Source organism: Monodon monoceros, unplaced genomic scaffold, assembly GCF_005190385.1.
Source record: "Monodon monoceros isolate NGI ecotype Baffin Bay Population unplaced genomic scaffold, NGI_Narwhal_1 Super_Scaffold_3, whole genome shotgun sequence".
Lineage (NCBI taxonomy): Eukaryota > Metazoa > Chordata > Mammalia > Artiodactyla > Monodontidae > Monodon > Monodon monoceros.
In genome coordinates, this window is record NW_021703780.1 from 64,103,074 (window position 1) to 64,121,600 (window position 18,527).

Genomic DNA, 18,527 nt, shown 5'->3' on the forward strand with positions numbered 1-18,527 from the left:
TTCAGACCTCCCCTAAAACAAGGTACATGCTGAAGCACTGATCATTTTTAAAAACACTCAGGTAGTGTTATGTACTTGAATCAAGCCTCAAAAGCCTCATGCACTGTCTGCCTTCCTGCTGCCCTGATTGTGGGCCCAGGCAACAGATCACCTCTGTCGTGGTTGCAAGGGAGTCTAAAGCCAGGCAGAACAAAGCCTAGGAAAGGCCAATTGCCATTTCTGTGCATCTAAAGGTGCAAGCCAAGCTCAGGTGTGTCATACATCACTTTTTCAGTCACTTCTTCCATTGGGGACTGACTGTGATCATAACTCTACTAACCTTCCACCTCCCCTTACACTACTTCTATGACAAGCACGGCCATCACAGGAATGCTTGATGAATGTTGACAGGTCTACAATTTACTTCACTGCAAAGGTAATACAGAAAATTCTGGTTCCCAAATTTCAGATTCCAGATGCCGTTTCAAAATGATATCCTAGGACTTCCCTGGTGGCGCAGTGGTTGAGAGTCCGCCTGCCGATGTAGGGGACATGGGTTCGTGCCCCGGTCCGGGAAGATCCCACATGCCGCGGAGCGGCTGGGCCTGTGAGCCATGGCCGCTGAGCCTGCGGGTCCGGAGCCTGTGCTCCGCAACAGGAGAGGCCATAACAGTGAGAGGCCCGCGTGCCGCAAAAAAAAAAAAAAAAAGATATCCTATTTCTTTCCATTCAATACACTAATCTAAAATCTGAAATCTCTAGCAGAACTAATTTGAAAAAAAGAGAAAGAGACAGGCAGACAGAAATTTAAAATGCTAGAAGCACATTCTTACCAAGAGCAGTTAATTTAGGGAAAAAAAGCAGCTTAACTTCTCCATGAGGGTCTGCATAGACTTCTGCTATAGACACAAGTCAAGGACACTTGTTTCTATCCCCTCACAGTAGCAAAGTCAGGTTCAAGATATCCATGTTACAGATAAACATGACCTCAGGCCACTACCCAGGTGGACATTTCAGTTAGATAAGCAACAGGATACTGCACCTGAAAAGAGTCCGGAGTTATCTATCGGGCCAGGAAACAGATTATGTTCACCCACACTGTACATATCCCAGCTGTCGAAGCCCACATACTTCTTCCACTGCTTGAACCACCGGCTGTCAATAAGATACCTAGAGACAGACAAAAATTTACCATACCAGACAAGATGAGCTTGTAAGTTCCTGCAGCTGCTCCCTCAATTTTTTTATGGTCCTTCCACTTGGGGAGCAAGCAACCCCCACTGAAAAACACACTTTGAAGAGCAGGAGCAGGACCAGGCCCTGCATGGCACAGTGAGCCTGGCCCAAGGCAGGCATCCATTAAGTGAAATGATTGTTGAAAGAATCCATAAATGAAAGGAAGGAAATGACTGGCTTCAAAATGCTTGTTTAAAGAAATTCTTTCTATGGGGAAAACCTTGTTTGCTAATGACCATGTCATTAATTTCATAATGATCTTTGTAGAGGTCCTTGTCCAGGCAGACAGTTTGGATACATTGCTTTGCTTGATATGAAGAGCAGTAAAACAATTTTCTTTCTAAAAATGAGGTAATAACATCACACACTTCAGTTTTCCTCTGAGGACCAAACAAGGTATCAAAAAATGTGTTTGCGTGCGTACATATATGTGTGTGTGTATATATATATATATATATATATACACACACACATACATGTACACATATATACACGTACATATATACATATAATATTGTCTTGGTGTGTTTATCTTGTCAAAAAAGCATTAAGTTGATCTGGTTATATTTTAGAAGTATCACCATGCTGTTTTAAAATTAAGATAGAAGGAGGGGAAAACCTCTGTAGGGGAACAAAGCACAACAATTATATTGGTGAGTCCTTCAAATTTTACAACCAACACACTTCAGAGATCAGGCAGCTTCCCCAAGGCCACAAGGATCCATAAGTGTATCCAAATCTCTAAAATGCTCTTTCCCCTCCAAACACTTTTAGTGTGTGATTTTAGTCTATGTGAAACTTCTCTGCTTCTGCTGAGTATTTTTCATGTGCCACCACTACTCAGGATATCATCTTAAAGTACTTCTGCCTGCGCTGCCTCTTTCACAGCCTGGCTAGCTCAAGAACACTGTAAAGACTGAATTCTTCCTAATCTCAATGCTTCTCTTTCCTGCTCAATTCCTCTGTCACTATAAGGGGCATTATGACCACTACCATAGTTTCCTTAAGAGGGTTGATCAATCATATTCAATGCAAAGACAAGCCCCAGTTTTCTGCTCCCACACCATAACACCACCCAGGAATCGCTTCACTAGTGGAAGTCCTGTCCCTTCTACTAGACAATTTATTAGGAAAAACTTCTTGACTCAGACTTGCTCTTCTAAATCCTGGTCTTTTAATCCTCTTTTTAGTTAGGCTCTAGGCTACCTGCCTCTCCCACTCTGAAATGCTGCCGCCACAATTATTTTTGACATCTGCTACCAAAATAACCTGGGGCTCTCAGACATTTGTTCAGCCTCTGACCTTGACGTCTGTTCGGCAGTTTACAAGAATCTACTTCGGATCTACGCCTCAACCAACTGAAGGCAGAGGCGCCAAATATCGCTACCCTGGTTTTAATAGTAAGCAATCAGGGTCTGTGAGGTGTGGACGCCTTCGCCCGAAGTCACAAAGCGAGTCCTCAAAGGTAAAGTCCTCTCCTCAACCTGAAGGTCCCCGTGAGCGTTCCGCTTCTGTCCATCCCGTAGCCCTAGCTTCCGCCGGATCCGCCCCGTGGGGCTCCGAATGGACCGGGACGACCCTCAGCTCCACCCACGCTTTCCCAGAGGTAATCTAGGGCTCCCTCCCCTAGAGGGAGGGCGGGGTTCAAGCCACTCTCTCAGGGTCACTAACATCGCCCCCGCCTGGCCCCTGCCCAAGCCGGGAAAGAGGGGCCGGACCTGAGCGTCCGAGCGCCGGCCCCTGGCCCTGTGGGGCGGAAAGGCGGGCCCAGCGCTCACCACTGCGCCCCTCGTTGGAGCGTGGTCCTCATTAAGGCCCCGAGCTCGGATTTCTGGGTCTCCGCATCCGGTCGCTCACAACAACCCCCGCCTTCCGCCATCTCGTCCGTGTCTCCGGCCCTACCTGCCCGGACATCCGCCTCGCGCACAGCGTGCTGTGGTCCGCGCTCACGCACGCACGCACGGACGCACGCACACGCGCATGTGCGCGCGCCCAAGCCCCTCCCTTCGCCGCGGCCCGCAGCGCCTGCCAGCCTCTGCCTTTCCAACACCCACGACTCGCCGCCCCTCTCCCGCCAGTGCGCGGTGGAGCCGGGAGGGGGGCCGGAAGGGAGGCGGTGCGGAGATGAAGTCGGCGCTTCCTCCGCCTGGCAGGTCTCGCCGCCTGGTGGCCGTCCGGCACCCCTTTCCCTGTCCAACCCGGTGATCTCATGGAGTCAGACCGCAGGCCCCACGACCCTTCCGGCACCCCCTTCCGGCCAGCGGTGTTATCCTGGTCTTAAATAAACGCAGCGCCAGGTGCGAGAAGCCCTGGAACTAGATTTTCTTGTTTTCACTCCGGCCAGTCCACTTTCAGCAGAGACCTTACGCAAGTCTTTAGCTGCCCAAACGTGGGCTCCAGTTCCCTGTACGGGAGACCCTACAGGGATTTTGGAGAGTGCCAGGTGCACCAGCGCTTTGGGACCGGGACTCGACGGTGTGGCCTAGTCATTAGCAATAGTGTCCGTCTGGACGCCAGAATCACCTGGCCCAGGCTGAATTCCACAAGCCCTCCACTGAGCTAGCTGCTTACTTTGTCAGGGAGGCAGGCAGCCACAAAGGGGCGATAGCAACGGGGGTGGGAGGAGAGGACTAGGTGTATTCTCCACATTAGATGTCCAGGCTGCTGATTTGTTGCTGCAGCAAGATACAGTGTCCTCAACACCGTATGTTTCCCACTCGACCTTGCATACAAAAAACACAGCCCTCCTCCTGGAGGGGGAAGTACACCCAGAGCGAGGAGGAGACCAGGCAGCTGGCTTAGGTGAGTCTACCATTTCCCGCCCTCAGAGAAAAATAAGACCCAGTACCTGCCTTTATACAATCTAATAGAGGAGAGGGGATCTTCCACAAATAGCCCCAGCGCCAAGAAGTGCGTGATAAGCACCGTTACAGGCTATGAACCAAAGACTAGACCCAGAGCTGTGAAAGGGAGACTTTGACTTAAGTACCTTTTGAGTGTGATTTCTTTTTTTTTTTTTTTTGGTCTACGTTGGGTCTTCATTGCTGTGTGCAGGCATTCTCTCGTTGCGGAGAGCAGGGGCTACTCTTCGTTGAGGTGCACGGGCTTCTCATTGCGGTGGCTTCTCTTGTTGCAGAGCACAGGCTCTAGCCACGTGAGCTTCAGTAGTTGTGGCACGTAGGCTCAGTAGTTGTGGCCCACGGACTTAGTTGCTCTGCGGCATGTGGCATCTTCCCGGACCAGGGCTCGAACCCATGTACCCTGCATTGGCAGGCTGATTCTTAACCACTGTGCCACCAGGGAAGTCCCGAGTGTGATCTTGAAGAAAGCATAGAAATGACGGTGCATGTTAAAGGAGAGGAGACTAGAGGGGTCAAAGAGAATTTCTGGAGCAAGCAAGGAAGGATTAAAGAGTGAAGATTAGGCCAGTTGAGCTGGGCACAGACTGAAAGGACCTGAGAGCTAAAGCTAGAAGGGAGGCCGGAGGGACCATATGTCCTGCCTTAAATGGCGCACAGATATTGTAGGAGGTTGAAGAGCAGAGAGAAATAGCTGAGGGTGCCTTATGCCTACAGTGGTGCAGCCCAGAGACCTACTAGGAACCTTTGGAAAGGTGCCTATGAGGGAGGAGAGGAGAAACAGATGAGCCATGTTCAGTGTTGGGGGTGGAAGAGAGCTGGTCTGGTGAAGCTGTGGTAGGTCATTTGAACAGATTTACTATTTTTATGTTGGGTTTTGGCTAATTGAAATTAATTTGCACTCCTAGGACATCTATCACACACCATCTGGTAACAGAGGCCTTTTGGCCGTTGGGTAGATAGCAGGGGAAAGTAATTTGGAATTAAAAATGCCTTGAATAACCACATAGCAGTTAATCCCCTGCAGATAAGAGTTACCATCACGTGATAATTCTACATCTGGGGAGCCAACCCTGACACCCCAAGTGCCCTCCTGTGAAAGTTCTTTGAAATTGTTAAAAATGTTATCAAATGAGAAACACTGCCTTTAGTCCTATTTATAGAAGAAGAAAGTTGGGTTACTGACATGACTTCAGAACCTACATTACAATGTCTGCTTGCCTCTTCTTTTTTTAGCAGTTTCTCCTATACCATTTATGGCATGGGTCAGAGTCTTAAGGAAGTAGGACGGGTTGTCAGCACCACTAGAAAGAGGGACAAAACCTAATTATAAAAATGAAAACTTTGGAAAATCTTTTTAAGCCTGGATCTCTTCAGTGCTATTAAATAGCTGTAAAAATAGTACACTAATTATGGGTAGTCCCTAAAATTTTATATTAAAATTATCAAGTGCCAGTAGTTAAAATGCAAGGAATAATGTGAAACTTCATAATCAGATCACCATTATTTCCAGTTTTAAAACTTAGTGAGTTTGATTATATGTTAAAAACTGAGAACTAGAAACAATGAACATCTGCCTGTGTGTTCCTGGTGTTGTGAGAGTGACCCGCGGATTTGGGAGGAAAGGAGTTGAGTGATTCAACTCAGGAGACACCCTGGCCCCAGGACTGTGTTCTCTGTTGGGCCACTTCCCCTAGGGAGAGGTATGGGCCTAGTAGGCCCCTCTCTTGGCCCTGCAACCAAACCCCAGAACTGAACAACTCACCTGTTGCCAAGGGAGCTTGGAGCACAACAACAGGAAGGAAAGCAGGAAGAGAGCTGGAGGCGACAGGTCTGGCTGATTGGTTACATACTACGATCTTGGACTGTGATGATCTATCTAATTGAGGGTTTGTAATGTCTGGGTGTGTGAACTTTAAGTTTTATTTGGTTCCAAATCATAAAGTTCTTGCCTTGGCTGGTACTATGGCTTGCTCTAAACCTACCTGGAGTTGGCCCTCCCCAGTCACCCTTGGTCCACACTTGGCCGGCAATCACAGAGCATGTGTGGCTGTATTCACAAATACTGGGCACCTTTCTTTTTTTTTTTTTCGGCTGCATTGGGTCTTCGTTGCTGCGTGTGGGCTTTCTCTAGTTGCGGTGAGCGGGGGCTACTCTTCGTTGCGGGGCGTGGGCTTCTCACTGCAGTGGCTTCTCTTGTTGCAGAGCATGGGCACTAGGCGCGTGGGCTTCAGTAGTTGCAGCACGTGGGCTCAGTAGTTGTGGCACGCGGACCCTAGAGAGTGCGGGCTTCAGTAGTTGTGGCATGCGGGCTCAGTAGTTTTGGCCCTCAGGCTTAGTTGCTCCGCGGCATGTGGGATCTTCCCAGACCAGGGATCGAACCCGTGTCCCCTGCATTGGCACGGGGATTCTTAACCACTGCACCACCAGGGAAGTCCCTTGGGCACCTTTTGATTAGAGGTGGCATCAGGAGAGAAATACTTTTTTTTCCTTCTTGCCTGTGCTTCCTTACCTTGCCCAGGGGACTGTGAAAAAGTGAAAGGCTCTAGAGGTACATTTTAGAAGAATTAAATGTCTTATCAGTGACACTTTCACCTCTGTTACATAAGCGTTGGGTTACTGGGGAAGGTGACAGAGGCAAAAAACTGAATGAATCCTACAGAAAGGACGTGGGATCATTTTTCCCATGTTGGATATTCCATTCTGGTTATGCCACTGTCGGTAGCTAGCCCTGATTGGGTGGGGAAGGTGTTGTGTCTTGCGCCCATGTGTGGTCATGTCTCCTCTTCCTGCTCTAATTCTGTTACCATCAATGTCTTAACGTTAAATAAGCATTTAGATATTAATTGTATGTGTCATTTTCCCTTTGCACAGAGCAAATTCTCCATAAGCATTTCTTGGGTGAATGAATGAAAGAATTATCCAGAGAGTAGTCATTTTTTTCATTTGACTGATAATCTGTTATGTCCTCACAGTCCCTACCATCCAGGGGTTCCCAGCCAGTGAGGTTGGGGAAGATGTTTTCACATGTAATTATAGTGTGTTGTGTGATAAAAGTGCTAGAGGAACATGGAGGGTGATGCTGTAGACACTTTGCTAGGAAGGAAACATAAGCAACTGGTGTAGGAAGCAGAGGTATGCTTAACATTAAAGATGAAAAAAAAAAAGATGAAAAAAATTCAAGACAAAAAAAAAGGGAGGGATTTCCCTGGTGGTCCAGTAGTTAAGACTCTGCCAGTGCAGGGGGTGCGGGTTCGATCCCTAGTCGGGGAACTAAGATCCCACATGCTGCGCAGCGGTGAGGCCCAAAAAAAAAACCAAAACAGTATGCTTAACATCCCCCCTGACCTTTGAGGATGCATGATGAGTCTGCCAAGGAATCTTGAGGGGACCAGGGCTTCTTTAGATTCACACACATGTACACAGGTATAGCCACGTGCTGGGGACAGAGGAGGCTGGGGTAATAGGTGCTTCTTCTGCAGGGAGGCTCAGATTCCCTCCACTCGCCTCCCTGTGGAGTCAGGTAGCCTGCAGGACCGTAGGACACCACCCAAGGTGGGCTGCCCCTGCCCCTGGATACTGCCCCAACTCTGGGCATTTGGATTAAGTGAGCCTGTTCTGTGGTCTCCTACCTTGGCCTTGCTGGCCACGGCTACACTGAACCTGGGAGGGGTGCTGGGAGTGGGGTTTCTGTCTGCAGGATGAATGATAGAAGGGCTACTGGGCCTCTGCCCAGCACATCACTGTCATGTCCTGTCAGTTTCAATGCTTCTGGATGCAACTAACAGAATACCCACCAGCAAGTGGCCCACCTAGTTAGTGATTTTATTTTTGTTTTTTCACGTGACAAGTCTGGATTTGAGTTCTTGGGTAGGTCAAAGCTGTAGGATGTCAGATCTCAAGTTGGCTTCTCTGTTACCCACAGGGCCAGTGCCCATAAGCCCTCACTCCTTGGGCAAGAACTTCTCTCATCTGAGCTCCTGCTTCCCAATCCAGCAGTGCCTGATGCCCAGTAACTTATTGACCATCTCCAGCTGGGCTTTATTTTAGTGCCAGCCCAGGTGTGTCACACCTCTATGAAAGCATGCTTATCTAGCCTATTTGGTGATTGTAATAACAAAAACCTGCCAAATTCAGAGTACTCTGACAGGGATCCCTGCCCATTCTTTAAAAAATCCATGCTGTGGGGCTTCCCTGGTGACACAGTGGTTGAGAGTCCGCCTGCCGATGCAGGGGTACACGGGTTCGTGCCCCGGTCCGGGAAGATCCCACATGCCACGGAGCGGCTGGGCCCATGAGCCATGGCCGCTGAGCCTGCGCGTCTGGAGCCTGTGCTCCGCAACGGGAGAGGCCACAACAGTGAGAGGCCCGCGTACAGCAAAAAAATAAAAAAAATAAATCCATGCTGTGGATGGATTTATTTCTCTTGTGGAAAGCTTTAGCAAGTATTTTTTACTCAATATTACGCCAAAGTTAAAACTTATGAGAAAAGGCTGATCAGGCCAGGAATGCCTCACTGAAAATAAGCTTATTTTAAATGTTGTTTGTGGAACTACATCGAGACAGAATGAGGAAGTCATGTGATAAAGAACTAATTGTGCAATAAGTGCCTGACCAAATGAATTTTATCAGATTCTTTTTCAGCTTTGTTGAGGTATAGTTGACAAATAAATTTTAGTGTGTACATTGTGATTTAATATACATATACATATTTTATCAGATTTAATGTTTAAGAAAAAAATTTAAACCAGCATTTCTGGAAGAACTGCTAAAATAGTGGCTTCTGAACCTACTGAGTAACAGCACGACCCATCCTCTTCTCAGAAGACCTGTGGCCTAAATGCTGCTGCCTGCTCCCAGATCAGGCAGTGTCCCAGAGGCACTGCTACCAAAGGCCAGGACCTCAGGCAGGTTCACTGGGATTCCTTCACTTTTACTTGTTAATTTGAGCTGCTGATTCACAGTGGGGTGGAGTGGGTGCAGGTCAGAGCCAGTAGCAGTTGCATGGTTGAGTGAGAAAGAATGCGTGTGTGTTTTGGGGGAAGATGTCCAGTTTCTTGGGGAGGAAGATGAAGTGTTAACCGGCTTTAGTCTGAGTGTTCCCAGAAAAAGAGAGAGTTGAAAAGGACAGTTAAAGGAGGCATGCAGCTTCAAGTCTGAGGAGGAGTATTCACCAGCCAGTGTCAGCTACAATGGGGATCTCAGAATTTCCTTTCTCTTGCATCCTAAGGCATAAACTGAAGAAGAAAAAAAAAAAAAGTGGGCAAGGAGGGGTGAGTCACCAGGTACCCAGAGGGGAAGAAATTGGAGTCAGTTTGGAAAGCCCTGGATTCCCATCCCAGAGCCTAACCAGAGAGTGTGGCCCGGGCCACACTGACCCTTTACAGGAAAGGGGAGAGTTGGAGCAGGAAGTCCCTCCTCATGGGTTCAGCTGTAGGACATTGAATAGGACCCTAAATCCCCAGGCTATCCACACCAGCATCTCTGGAGGGGGGCCGTGGACATAGCTTTTAACAAGCACCCAGGTGATTTTTGGGCACTGTGTATTAGCTCCCAGAATAGGACCTGGTAGATCTCGGGCACTGGCTGTCTGGTTACAGCTCTAGCTCCCCCCAGGACTGCACTTGCTGAGGACCCCTCAGTTCACAAGCACTCATCCCAGCTAACTATTCTTTTTATTTTTTTTATTTTGGCCACGCTGTGAGGCATGCGGGATCTTAGTTCCCTGACCAGGGATTGAACCTGTGCCCTCTGCAGTGGAAGTGCAGAATCCTAACCACTGGACCACCAGGGAAGTCCCCCCAGCTAACAATTCTTTATGAAATGTCCCTTCCCTCAGCTCTTTGACTCCATCCATCACTGTTCCAGCTGTGCCTCTCTGCCATCTGACCCAGAAACACTGTGAATTCATAGGCCTCAAGTTTAGGCCACCTGATCTTCTTCTTGTCACTCTCCCCAGGTGAGACCGTATCCTCTCCAATGGCTACTTACTGACCCCTTGACTAGACCTTTGTCTCCAACCCAAATTCCTTTTCTGAGCCTCTTGTAAGCACCTGCTCCAGATATCTCCATCTGGATGTCTCATGCGCCAAATCTGAATCTAAACACTTTTCTTCTCCCCACACCTGCTCCTCCTTGTATTACCTGATTGTCAGCGATGCCACCTTTCCACCTCAGACCTTCACACACTGAACTCCCTGCCTGTCCACCCTCCATCAGCTTGTTCCTCAGCTAACTGCTGTTTTGATGATGGAGAGAGAGGGAGCCAGAACAAATACAGCCCTTAATGTCCTAAGGGCAGGCAGAGGGGGAGGGCAGCAGCAAAGATGCCTGCTTAGGGTTAGTAGAAAAGTTCTTGAGAGTTGGTTAAGACACAGAAGGGACTTGAGCCACCAATTTGAGCATAAACATTGGGACCCCAAAACCTCTGGACCTTGTTCTGGACTGATAACACATATCTGGGTGCTTGTCTGTCCCAGCAGAAGCTTCATTGCATACAAGCCCTGCAGAGTCACTTGTATTGTGATAGGAAGTGCCTCTAGGTCTGTCTCAAGAGATTACTGACAACAGGAACAACAGATGGAGAAGTTGGACCTGAGCCATACCTGAGAAGCAGCGCTGGCCTCCAAGATACACGCCTATCCTAAGCCTGACCATGCAATTGCAACTGCAAGGCATGGTCAGAACAAGCAGTTGCATACTCTTCTGAGTACCTGAGAGGCAGCAGCCAGTAAGCGCATCATCAGAGCAGATAGAAGCACTGGATAGCGCTATGCAAAGAAGATCTAGCAAAGTAATGGGGAAAGAGTTATGTTGCATAAGCTGCCAACTGTGTAAAGTGGGCTTGTATGGCCCTAACACTTAAGGAGGCTGTTACCAAGCAAGGACTTGCTGCCCAACACACATAGAAGCCAATACTATGGCACCCACTTTTGAGCAAAGAGCTTTATTGTGAGGTTGACCGGCAAGGAGACAGGAGGCAAGGCTCTCAAATTTATCTCCCTAATCTGGGGTTTGGTCAAACTTTTTTTAGTTAGGGGAGGATGGGTTCATATGTGGAAGCACTGGTGGGGCAGGTTTTGACTGGAGGGCTTTGGAACTTGGCCATTTATGGTAAGGTATGGTAAAGGGAACTTCAGCACTGGGTCTTCCTGGACAATGGATCTTTCACTTCTGAAAGGGTTCCAGCATTCAGGTTCTGGTCACGTCTGGGTTCTTTTGGTTCTGTGTGGGGGAGGAGGGGTGGAGGTGGAAAACCTTGGTTCCAGGCATTATTAGAATTCAAAATTTCTCCTCTGCTGCATGACTTGCGGTTTTGTTCTGCTATCTCTGAAGAACAACTAAGTATCTTGTTATCAACAGAGCAGGGCCAGTTTGGGCTGCTTCTGCAGTTACAAAGCCACGGACTCTAAACGTAAGTGGGAGCCCATGGTGTTATTTTTTGTGAAGGTCATTTTGAGCAGAGCAAATACTCAGAAAGGAGAGGCCTAACTACTGAGGATAGGCAGTCAGCCTTTGAAATTTCTTCCTCTTTTTGAAATAAAGACTTTCTCTTGTAACAGGGCCTCAGGATGGCCCTGGTGCATGTCCTGGCAGAGGGAGAAATGCTGAGACAGGAGCTAGGATTCCCACATAGGAAAGAGTGAATTCTACAGCAGACAAAATTTTGGGATGTTCAGGCTTGGCTAGGTAATGCCAGCCAAGGAGTGGGGGCTTAAGCTCCCAGCCCTATGACAATGAGGTTAGTAGGAAAGGTGTCCCCATCTGACAATGATACAGGACATACACACAGTTCTGCTCACACTCAGCACTTTATTAATGAGAAAGCTGTGGTCTGGGAAAGGGGAGGCTGGGATGGACAGGACCAGAGCCCATCTCGGGGGATTTTCCTGGACATCTGGCATTCCTCCATGCAGGTTTAGAGGAAACACCTTCACGGATAAAATCCCCAGAGGGCAACGCTGTGACTGCCAAGGAGCAGGGGTAGGAGGGGCACCCTAGGCACAGCTGGGCCCCTGAGACAGCAGAGCTTCGATGTCAGGCTCGATGTCGATGGTCAGAAAGCGGCGGCTGTACCTGCGTACGGGCACACCGTCTGGGCCCACCAGGAACTTCTCGAAGTTCCAGGCAACGTCGTTGCGGCACACCGGAGACCAGGTGATGAACTTGGGGTCTGTCATGAGGGCAGTGGCGTCGTCACTGGGCGTGGGCAGAGCCTCCCGAAGGAAGGTGAAGAGCGGATGTGCCTTCTCGCCATTCACCTCGCACTTCTCGAAGAGCATGAAGTTGGGCTCGAACCCGCCGCCTGGTCGTACGTACTTGAGGCAATTCAGGATCTCCTCGTTCTTGGCATTTTCCTGCGGGAGGGGAGAGCAGCTGGGACCCGGGGCTGCGAGGGGAAGCGAAGCCTTCTAACTGCAAACATTGTTTCTCCATGAGTCACTAGACTCTGGCCTTTCTTGCACAACCCCAGGGTGGACCTCAACCCCAGCCGGGACGAGCGCCGGAGGGAAGTGAGCCGGTGGCCCGCCTCTCCGCCCCCAGGGCGCGCGGCTGCTGGGCCCGGCGGGTCGTCCGCCGGCGTTCCTAACCGCGATCGCACGCCCACCCCCGCTCCGCTCAGCCAGGCGCACCTGATGCCCAAACTGGTTGCACGGGAAGCCGAGCACGACCAGGCCCCGGGGCCCGAGGCGCCGCTGCAGGTCATTCATCTGGGTGTAGTCCCGGACAGTTGTGCCTCAGAGCGACGCCACATTCTCAATGAGCAGCACCTTGCCCCGAAGGGACCCCAAGTTCACGGGCTCCCCGCCGGCCAGCGGACGCGCAGAGAAGGCGTACACCGAGCGCGGGGCCGCTGCAGCCAGGGCGGCCGCCGAGCGCTGAGCGGCACACATGGCGTGGGTGCCCAAAAACACAGGGCAGAGCCGCGGACTAGACGAACACGGGGGGCCGGGAAGCCCCTCCTTTTAACAGGCGGGCGACCGAGGTCATGTGGCTCGGGCACTTTTCCGGCCGCTCCTACACCCCTCCCCCGCTCGGTCCCGCCTCATCCGGCCTCTGTCCTACGACTGTGGTCCCGCGAAGCTGGAGGGTGCGGTCGGGCCGGATGCGGACACCGCCCAGACCGTGCCGAGGCGTGGACGCGTTTGGTCCCGCCCAGGGAGCGCAGCGCCGGCACTGTGGCAGTCGCCCGGATTGTCCAGCCAGAGCCCAGGCCGAAGAGGGCTCCGGATTCTTTCTCAATGGTTCTTCAGGGATTGGGGCCTGGCACGGGGAGACTCGCCAGCAACATCTTTCGCTGCCTGTGGCCACACAGCCCTCCCAGCCTATGCCATATTCCTACTCCCCGAGAAAGTGCCCTATTGTCAGGCGCAGAGGGAGTTATGACTTGTGATGATGGTGCAGTTAGCAGCAGCTGCCAAGGCAAGTCCTCTGTGTTGACACTTCCTGGTTCTAGGAAGGTTAAGTTGGAGGAGGGTGGGCAATGCTGGGGAGAAAGGGGGCGGGCAGCCAGGGCTGGACTCCAAAAGCCAGCAGTTTCTAACCCATTTCCTTGCATTCTGGGGCTGCCCTAGACTGTGTTCTCCTCCTGGCCTCTGGTTTCCCTCCTACTTTTACACCCCCAGTGTGGCACTACCCTTACACAGGTTTTCTGAGGTCACTACTCAGGCCCTGCTCCAGACCCCTGGAGGGGAGCCCAAAAGCATGCAGGGCCAAGGGGACTCAGTCGATTTCAGACCATCCTCAGCTTCATCTGGAGCTCAGGCAAGGAAGTAAAAGACACTGAAAATGGACAGGTAGTAAAAAGAGGAAAATATCACACTAAGATTTGTCCAGAAGAACGACTGCTTGGAGTACCCCTCAGTCGGCTGCATTCCCTACCCCACCCTACTCTGAACTTGAATGTGACATAAGATAATCACTTCCACCTCTTTGGGAGAAGCCAGGTTAGTGCCAGCTTTGGGGTGGGGGTGGGCAAGCCGGTACTTTGCCCCCTGAAGGAACCTTCCAAGGTGAGCTAGGCAGAATTCATCCTCCATTCCCAGCCCTGGAGAGAGCCAACACAAACACCAGGATACAGGAAGTTTAGAAAACTGCCTTTATTCTATTAGTAGTTGGAAAAATTAACTGGTACAGAAAAAAAGTTTAGTCAGCTGGAGAGGACAGAGAAACCGTGGGCCACCCAAGAGAACTGGTGGCTCCTCTGGGAGGGAACCTGGATACAGTGAGAAGAAAGAGCACTGTGAACTAGAGCCAGACCCTGCAGTCCAGGTGAGACAGGTTATGCCACCTTCTGAATTATCTAAGTGCCTCAGGCGTAAAACCAAATTCCTATTTACTTAGCCCAGCTCTGGGGAAGGGGGTACTGGAATATGTGGGGCCGAAAAGGGGAGACATGGCCATCTTTTATCAGAGAAACTGACAAAACAGGAATTTAAAAAATGAATTTTCCATCTGACTTTATTTTCAAATACACTTTCTTTTTTTAAAAAAAAACCAATACACTTTCTGTGAGGATGACAAATATCAGTATTAGGAAATCCAATTATACAAAAAATACTACATCTAGTCTGGGGTAGATATATTTATTTTTGGTAACATACATTAAGCGGCACTAATTACACAGTAACTATAAGGTAACTAACATGAAACCACAGAACTGTAACTTTGCCACAGCTGCGTGGACTTGGGCCTTTCTGGCTGAGCACATTTTCAAAAAACTGGATTGCCACCCAGAGCTATGCCAATGAAATCTGTTAAAATGAGTAAAGCTCTGAAGTGGTGACTCACCAGAGTACCTTGCAGCTGAAAGATGATAGGCAGGACATGTTAGCTATAAAGTAGTTACAGCCTAATTCACAAAAGTTACCAACTGTTTCTCTTTCTAGAAAGAAGCAAGAAGTTAGGAAATTCCTTGAATTAGCGCCTAGTGTGTCACGTGGGAGTGCAGAGGAGGGCTGTTAGAGCAGTGTCAGAAGGACCCTGGTGGGTCAGGTGGGTTGGACATCATTAATAATCATGGTTGGCTTCTAAATACTGGTAGCAAGATGACTTCTGATTTGTAATCTTAGGTAAATTATAGATAAATGAAAAAGGCCAGTAATCATACACTAAGATTAATAAACAGCACTTCAAAATTAACCGCATGAGGGCTGTGCTTGCAGCAGGGTTTCACAAGACAAGGCACCCAGATTTTTTCTTCCCACGTCTGGCTTGCAGAGCCGCTCTCGTGGCCATTTCAAAAACCTCCCTCACTCCATCTTTGGTCTTTGCTGAACACTCCATGTACCCAAAAGCACCAATCCTGTTTGCCATATCTCTGCCTTCTTCCGGTTTCACTGGCTCCTAGCAAAGAGAAGAGAGCACTTTTAGTTAACAGCGTTACATACATATAGTAAGTAGGTGTATCCAAATTCATCTCAAAGACTGCTTTTAAAAAGCTGCCGAGGGCTTCCCTGGTGGTTTAGTGGTTAAGAATCCGCCTGCCAATGCAGGGGACACGGGTTCGAGCCCTGGTCTGAGAAGATCCCATGTGCTGCGGAGCAACTAAGCCTGTGAGCCATAACTACTGAGCCTGCGCTCTAGAGCCCGCGAGCCACAGCTACTGAAGCCCGTGTGCCACAACTACTGAAGCCCGCGCACCACAACTACTGAAGCCTGCGCACCTAGAGCCCGTGCTCCGCAATAAGAGAAGCCACCACAATGAGAAGCCCACACACCGCCATGAAGAGTAGCCCCCGCTCGCCGCAACTAGAGAAAGCCCGCGCATAGCAACAACGACCTAATGCAGCCAAAAATAAATAAATTAATTAATTAAAATTTTTTTAAAAAAGCTGCCGAACTCCCAGATTTGAGTTCTGTCTTATGACACTCATATGGGGTGACCCCCACCTCCAATATATAAAAAATCCCTGTCAAACATGCTCTTCTCTGGGAAGTAGAGAGAAAAGGAAAGGCCAGAGAAGCCCTAGAGGGTTGAGGGAATCAAGGGCAAAATTACTCAAGCTGTTGATCCAGGGTAAGCCCTTGGGTCTTCTTGTAGTTAGCTTCACAGAGGACTGAATGCTCAGGGAAGGAAACAGATCCTGACCTTCACATTCAGACAGAGAAACCTCAGGAGAACCCGTGCAAAACACCTCAAGGCACTCTTCCTGCAGTGGGGAAGTCCTATCATTGGGCCACCTGGCTTCTGAGAAGCCAAGATGTCACCTCCACCATCACTTTTTAAAAAATTTTTTTATGCTTTTTTTTTTTTTTTTTTTTTTTTGCGGTACGCGGGCCTCTCCTGTTGCAGAGCACAGGCTCCGGAGGCACGGGCCCAGTGGCCATGGCTCACGGGCCCAGCCGCTCCGTGGCATGTGGGATCCTCCCAGACCAGGGCATGAACCCGTGTCCCCTGAATCGGCAGGTGGACTCCCAACCACTGCGCCACCAGGGAAGCCCCACCATCACTTTTATAAAGGCATTAGGGCTCTCTGTTTGGACTCCCTGCCATCAGGATTTCCTGATTCTTCAGTTCCCACCAATTTATCTTTAGCCTCACATATACGAAAGTAATAACTGGAGAGGGAAATCAAGAGCCTGATAAAGTTCTTGTATCTGAAGCACTGACTATTGCTGTGATGGTCCTTTCTCAGACAGGCAATCTTTGGAGCACAGCACTACCTCACAAGAGAGGTTCCATCTTACAGGACTAGGGAGTTTTAGGGACCCCCTCTATGCAGGCCCGAGTCAGTGAGGGCCGGATGGACAGAGAGAGGCTTCTGGGACTTTCTCTGAGACAGCCTGGTCTTTGGGGGTTTCTGCTGGGTTCCCTGAACCTCGAACCCAGGCCCCGAGTTTAAGAATGCTACAGGAAGACAGAGCCCTGCCCTAGACCATACCTGCTTCATCTTGGCTAGCTCCCGCCTTGTGTGCTCATCATTTCGAAGATCCTTCTTGTTCCCAACCAGGATGATGGGCACGTTGGGACAGAAATGCTTGACTTCTGGAGTCCATTTTTCTGGGATGTTTTCTGAAAGAAGCAAAATGCACATAATTTGGGGATACATATAATTCTATCTTGAAGAATCTCCAAAAACCCTAGTTAAATTGCAAAGAAACTTCTTGAGAAACATGCCGGACATTTAATGGAATTCCACTAGTTTCAAAACCATGAAAAAGGTAAAATCTAACCCCCCTTCTCTTAAGCACAGAATCACCAGCTTTTCTCAGTCCCACCAAGGAGCTCAGCTCCTCTGGAGGTGGCACCAGGTAAAGGCTCTGGAGGAGCAAAGGATGGCTCTACAATGGTGCCACCTGCCCCAAGAAGGAAGGCTCCCCACCAGCCATCCATGTCACTGCTGGCAGATGCTTCTGACCACAGCTTACAGAAGGAGTCCCCATTCTGGGGCTATAGCTGGCTCAGGGTTCACATGTTTTCTCTACACTTACTCATGGGCCCTCAGCATGACCTACCCTTGGATTACTGGTATTTCAAATGGCTTGAGTGGCTTTTGAAAATGAGTAATAACCAGCTGTAGCTTCTTGCCAATACTGTAGTAATTTAGTGGACAAGTGGCCTGGGTTCAACCTCACACACCCACTACCTTGAACATCTCAGTGTCAGGGATGACACTATAAAATGGGGATAACAGTAATACCTTACATGAGGTTATTTTGAGTCAATGTGTACAGAATACTTAGTACGATGATCATTTAAATGGTACTGATCATAAGACTATATTTTAGGAGTAAACTGTTCACTCTCTGACTTCAAGACCAAAAGGCAGGAGTTGGAATATAAAAGATGTTCTGCCTTCTGGCTAGAAGGTACAGAAGCTACATGAACAAGGTCAGGAAAACTCGTAATTCTACAGTCCACTCTTCAGCACACAAGACAGACATCTGTCTGCTTCCTTCCTCCTTTGCTATAGCGGCTAGAGTCAATCACTAATGTGACAACTTAAAACTCAAAGCCTTATTCTAGAACAAAGGGGTTCCCAGAGAAGTGCAGAGCAATCAAGAGACAAGGGCCAGCATATCTAACAGTGAAGGCAAACAGCCTCAGCACTGAATCTTGCTCTTATCTCTGCACCCTGTGGTCAGTTTTCAGTTCAGGTGCAACAGTGATCACTTTAAAGAGAAGGTGAGATCACATCACTCCTTTGTTCAAACCATCCAAAAGCTCCCATCTCACTCATGATGAAAGGAGAGGTCCACACCATTAACCACATGGCTCTGCAACCCTTGCTCCACTCCCTCTGCTACAGCTACAATGGACTCCTTCCTTCTGCCTGGGAAGCTCTTTTGTTGGCTATCTGTGTTGGCCTCCCTCACCTACTTCAGGTCTCTGCTCAGAGGTTTCCTTTTCAGTGAGGTGGCTGACCATCCTATGGTCATCTTCTAAAACAGCATACTACCATGGCCTATTCCATACCCACCTCTATGAATGTTATTTGTAACATTTCTTGC

At 49.3% G+C, this 18,527-nt stretch overlaps 3 protein-coding genes and 1 non-coding gene across 14 annotated transcripts in view; all 4 read right to left on the reverse strand.

Annotated features, from left to right (window-relative positions):
* USP4 (ubiquitin specific peptidase 4) overlaps positions 1-3,502 on the reverse strand; it is a 49,390-nt gene extending 45,888 nt beyond the window's left edge. For 6 of the 10 annotated variants that reach the window (XR_003796533.1, XR_003796534.1, XR_003796535.1 and 3 more), the window contains exons 1-2: positions 2,994-3,502; positions 1,022-1,149 (exon numbers count right to left, since the gene is read on the reverse strand). Coding sequence is in view for 7 of the 10 variants with exons in the window: in XM_029241668.1 (XP_029097501.1) it covers positions 1,022-1,149; positions 2,994-3,094 (229 nt within the window). In the remaining 3 variants the exon portion in view is untranslated. The remainder of the gene's footprint in view (positions 1-1,021; positions 1,150-2,993) is intronic. The other 4 variants (XM_029241662.1, XM_029241661.1, XM_029241665.1 and 1 more) reach the window with 3 other exon arrangements.
* Positions 3,503-9,794: 6,292 nt separating this feature from the next.
* Positions 9,795-9,867, reverse strand: TRNAG-UCC. The gene has a single exon. It is a non-coding gene; the product is annotated as a tRNA-Gly (tRNA).
* A 2,006-nt stretch (positions 9,868-11,873) lies between these two features.
* GPX1 (glutathione peroxidase 1) lies at positions 11,874-13,075 on the reverse strand. Its single transcript, XM_029244445.1, has 2 exons — positions 12,707-13,075; positions 11,874-12,430 (listed from the first exon to the last, which is right to left on the reverse strand). Exons 1-2 carry the CDS (start codon positions 12,965-12,967, stop codon positions 12,071-12,073), a joined length of 621 nt encoding a protein of 206 aa, XP_029100278.1. The 5' UTR covers positions 12,968-13,075; the 3' UTR covers positions 11,874-12,070.
* Positions 13,076-14,158: 1,083 nt separating this feature from the next.
* RHOA (ras homolog family member A) overlaps positions 14,159-18,527 on the reverse strand; it is a 51,951-nt gene continuing 47,582 nt past the window's right edge. For both annotated transcript variants that reach the window (XM_029241984.1, XM_029241983.1), the window contains 2 exons: positions 16,958-17,088; positions 14,159-15,419 (listed from right to left, as the gene is read on the reverse strand). In XM_029241984.1, the coding sequence (XP_029097817.1) occupies positions 15,246-15,419; positions 16,958-17,088 (305 nt within the window). In that variant the 3' untranslated portion in view covers positions 14,159-15,245. The remainder of the gene's footprint in view (positions 15,420-16,957; positions 17,089-18,527) is intronic.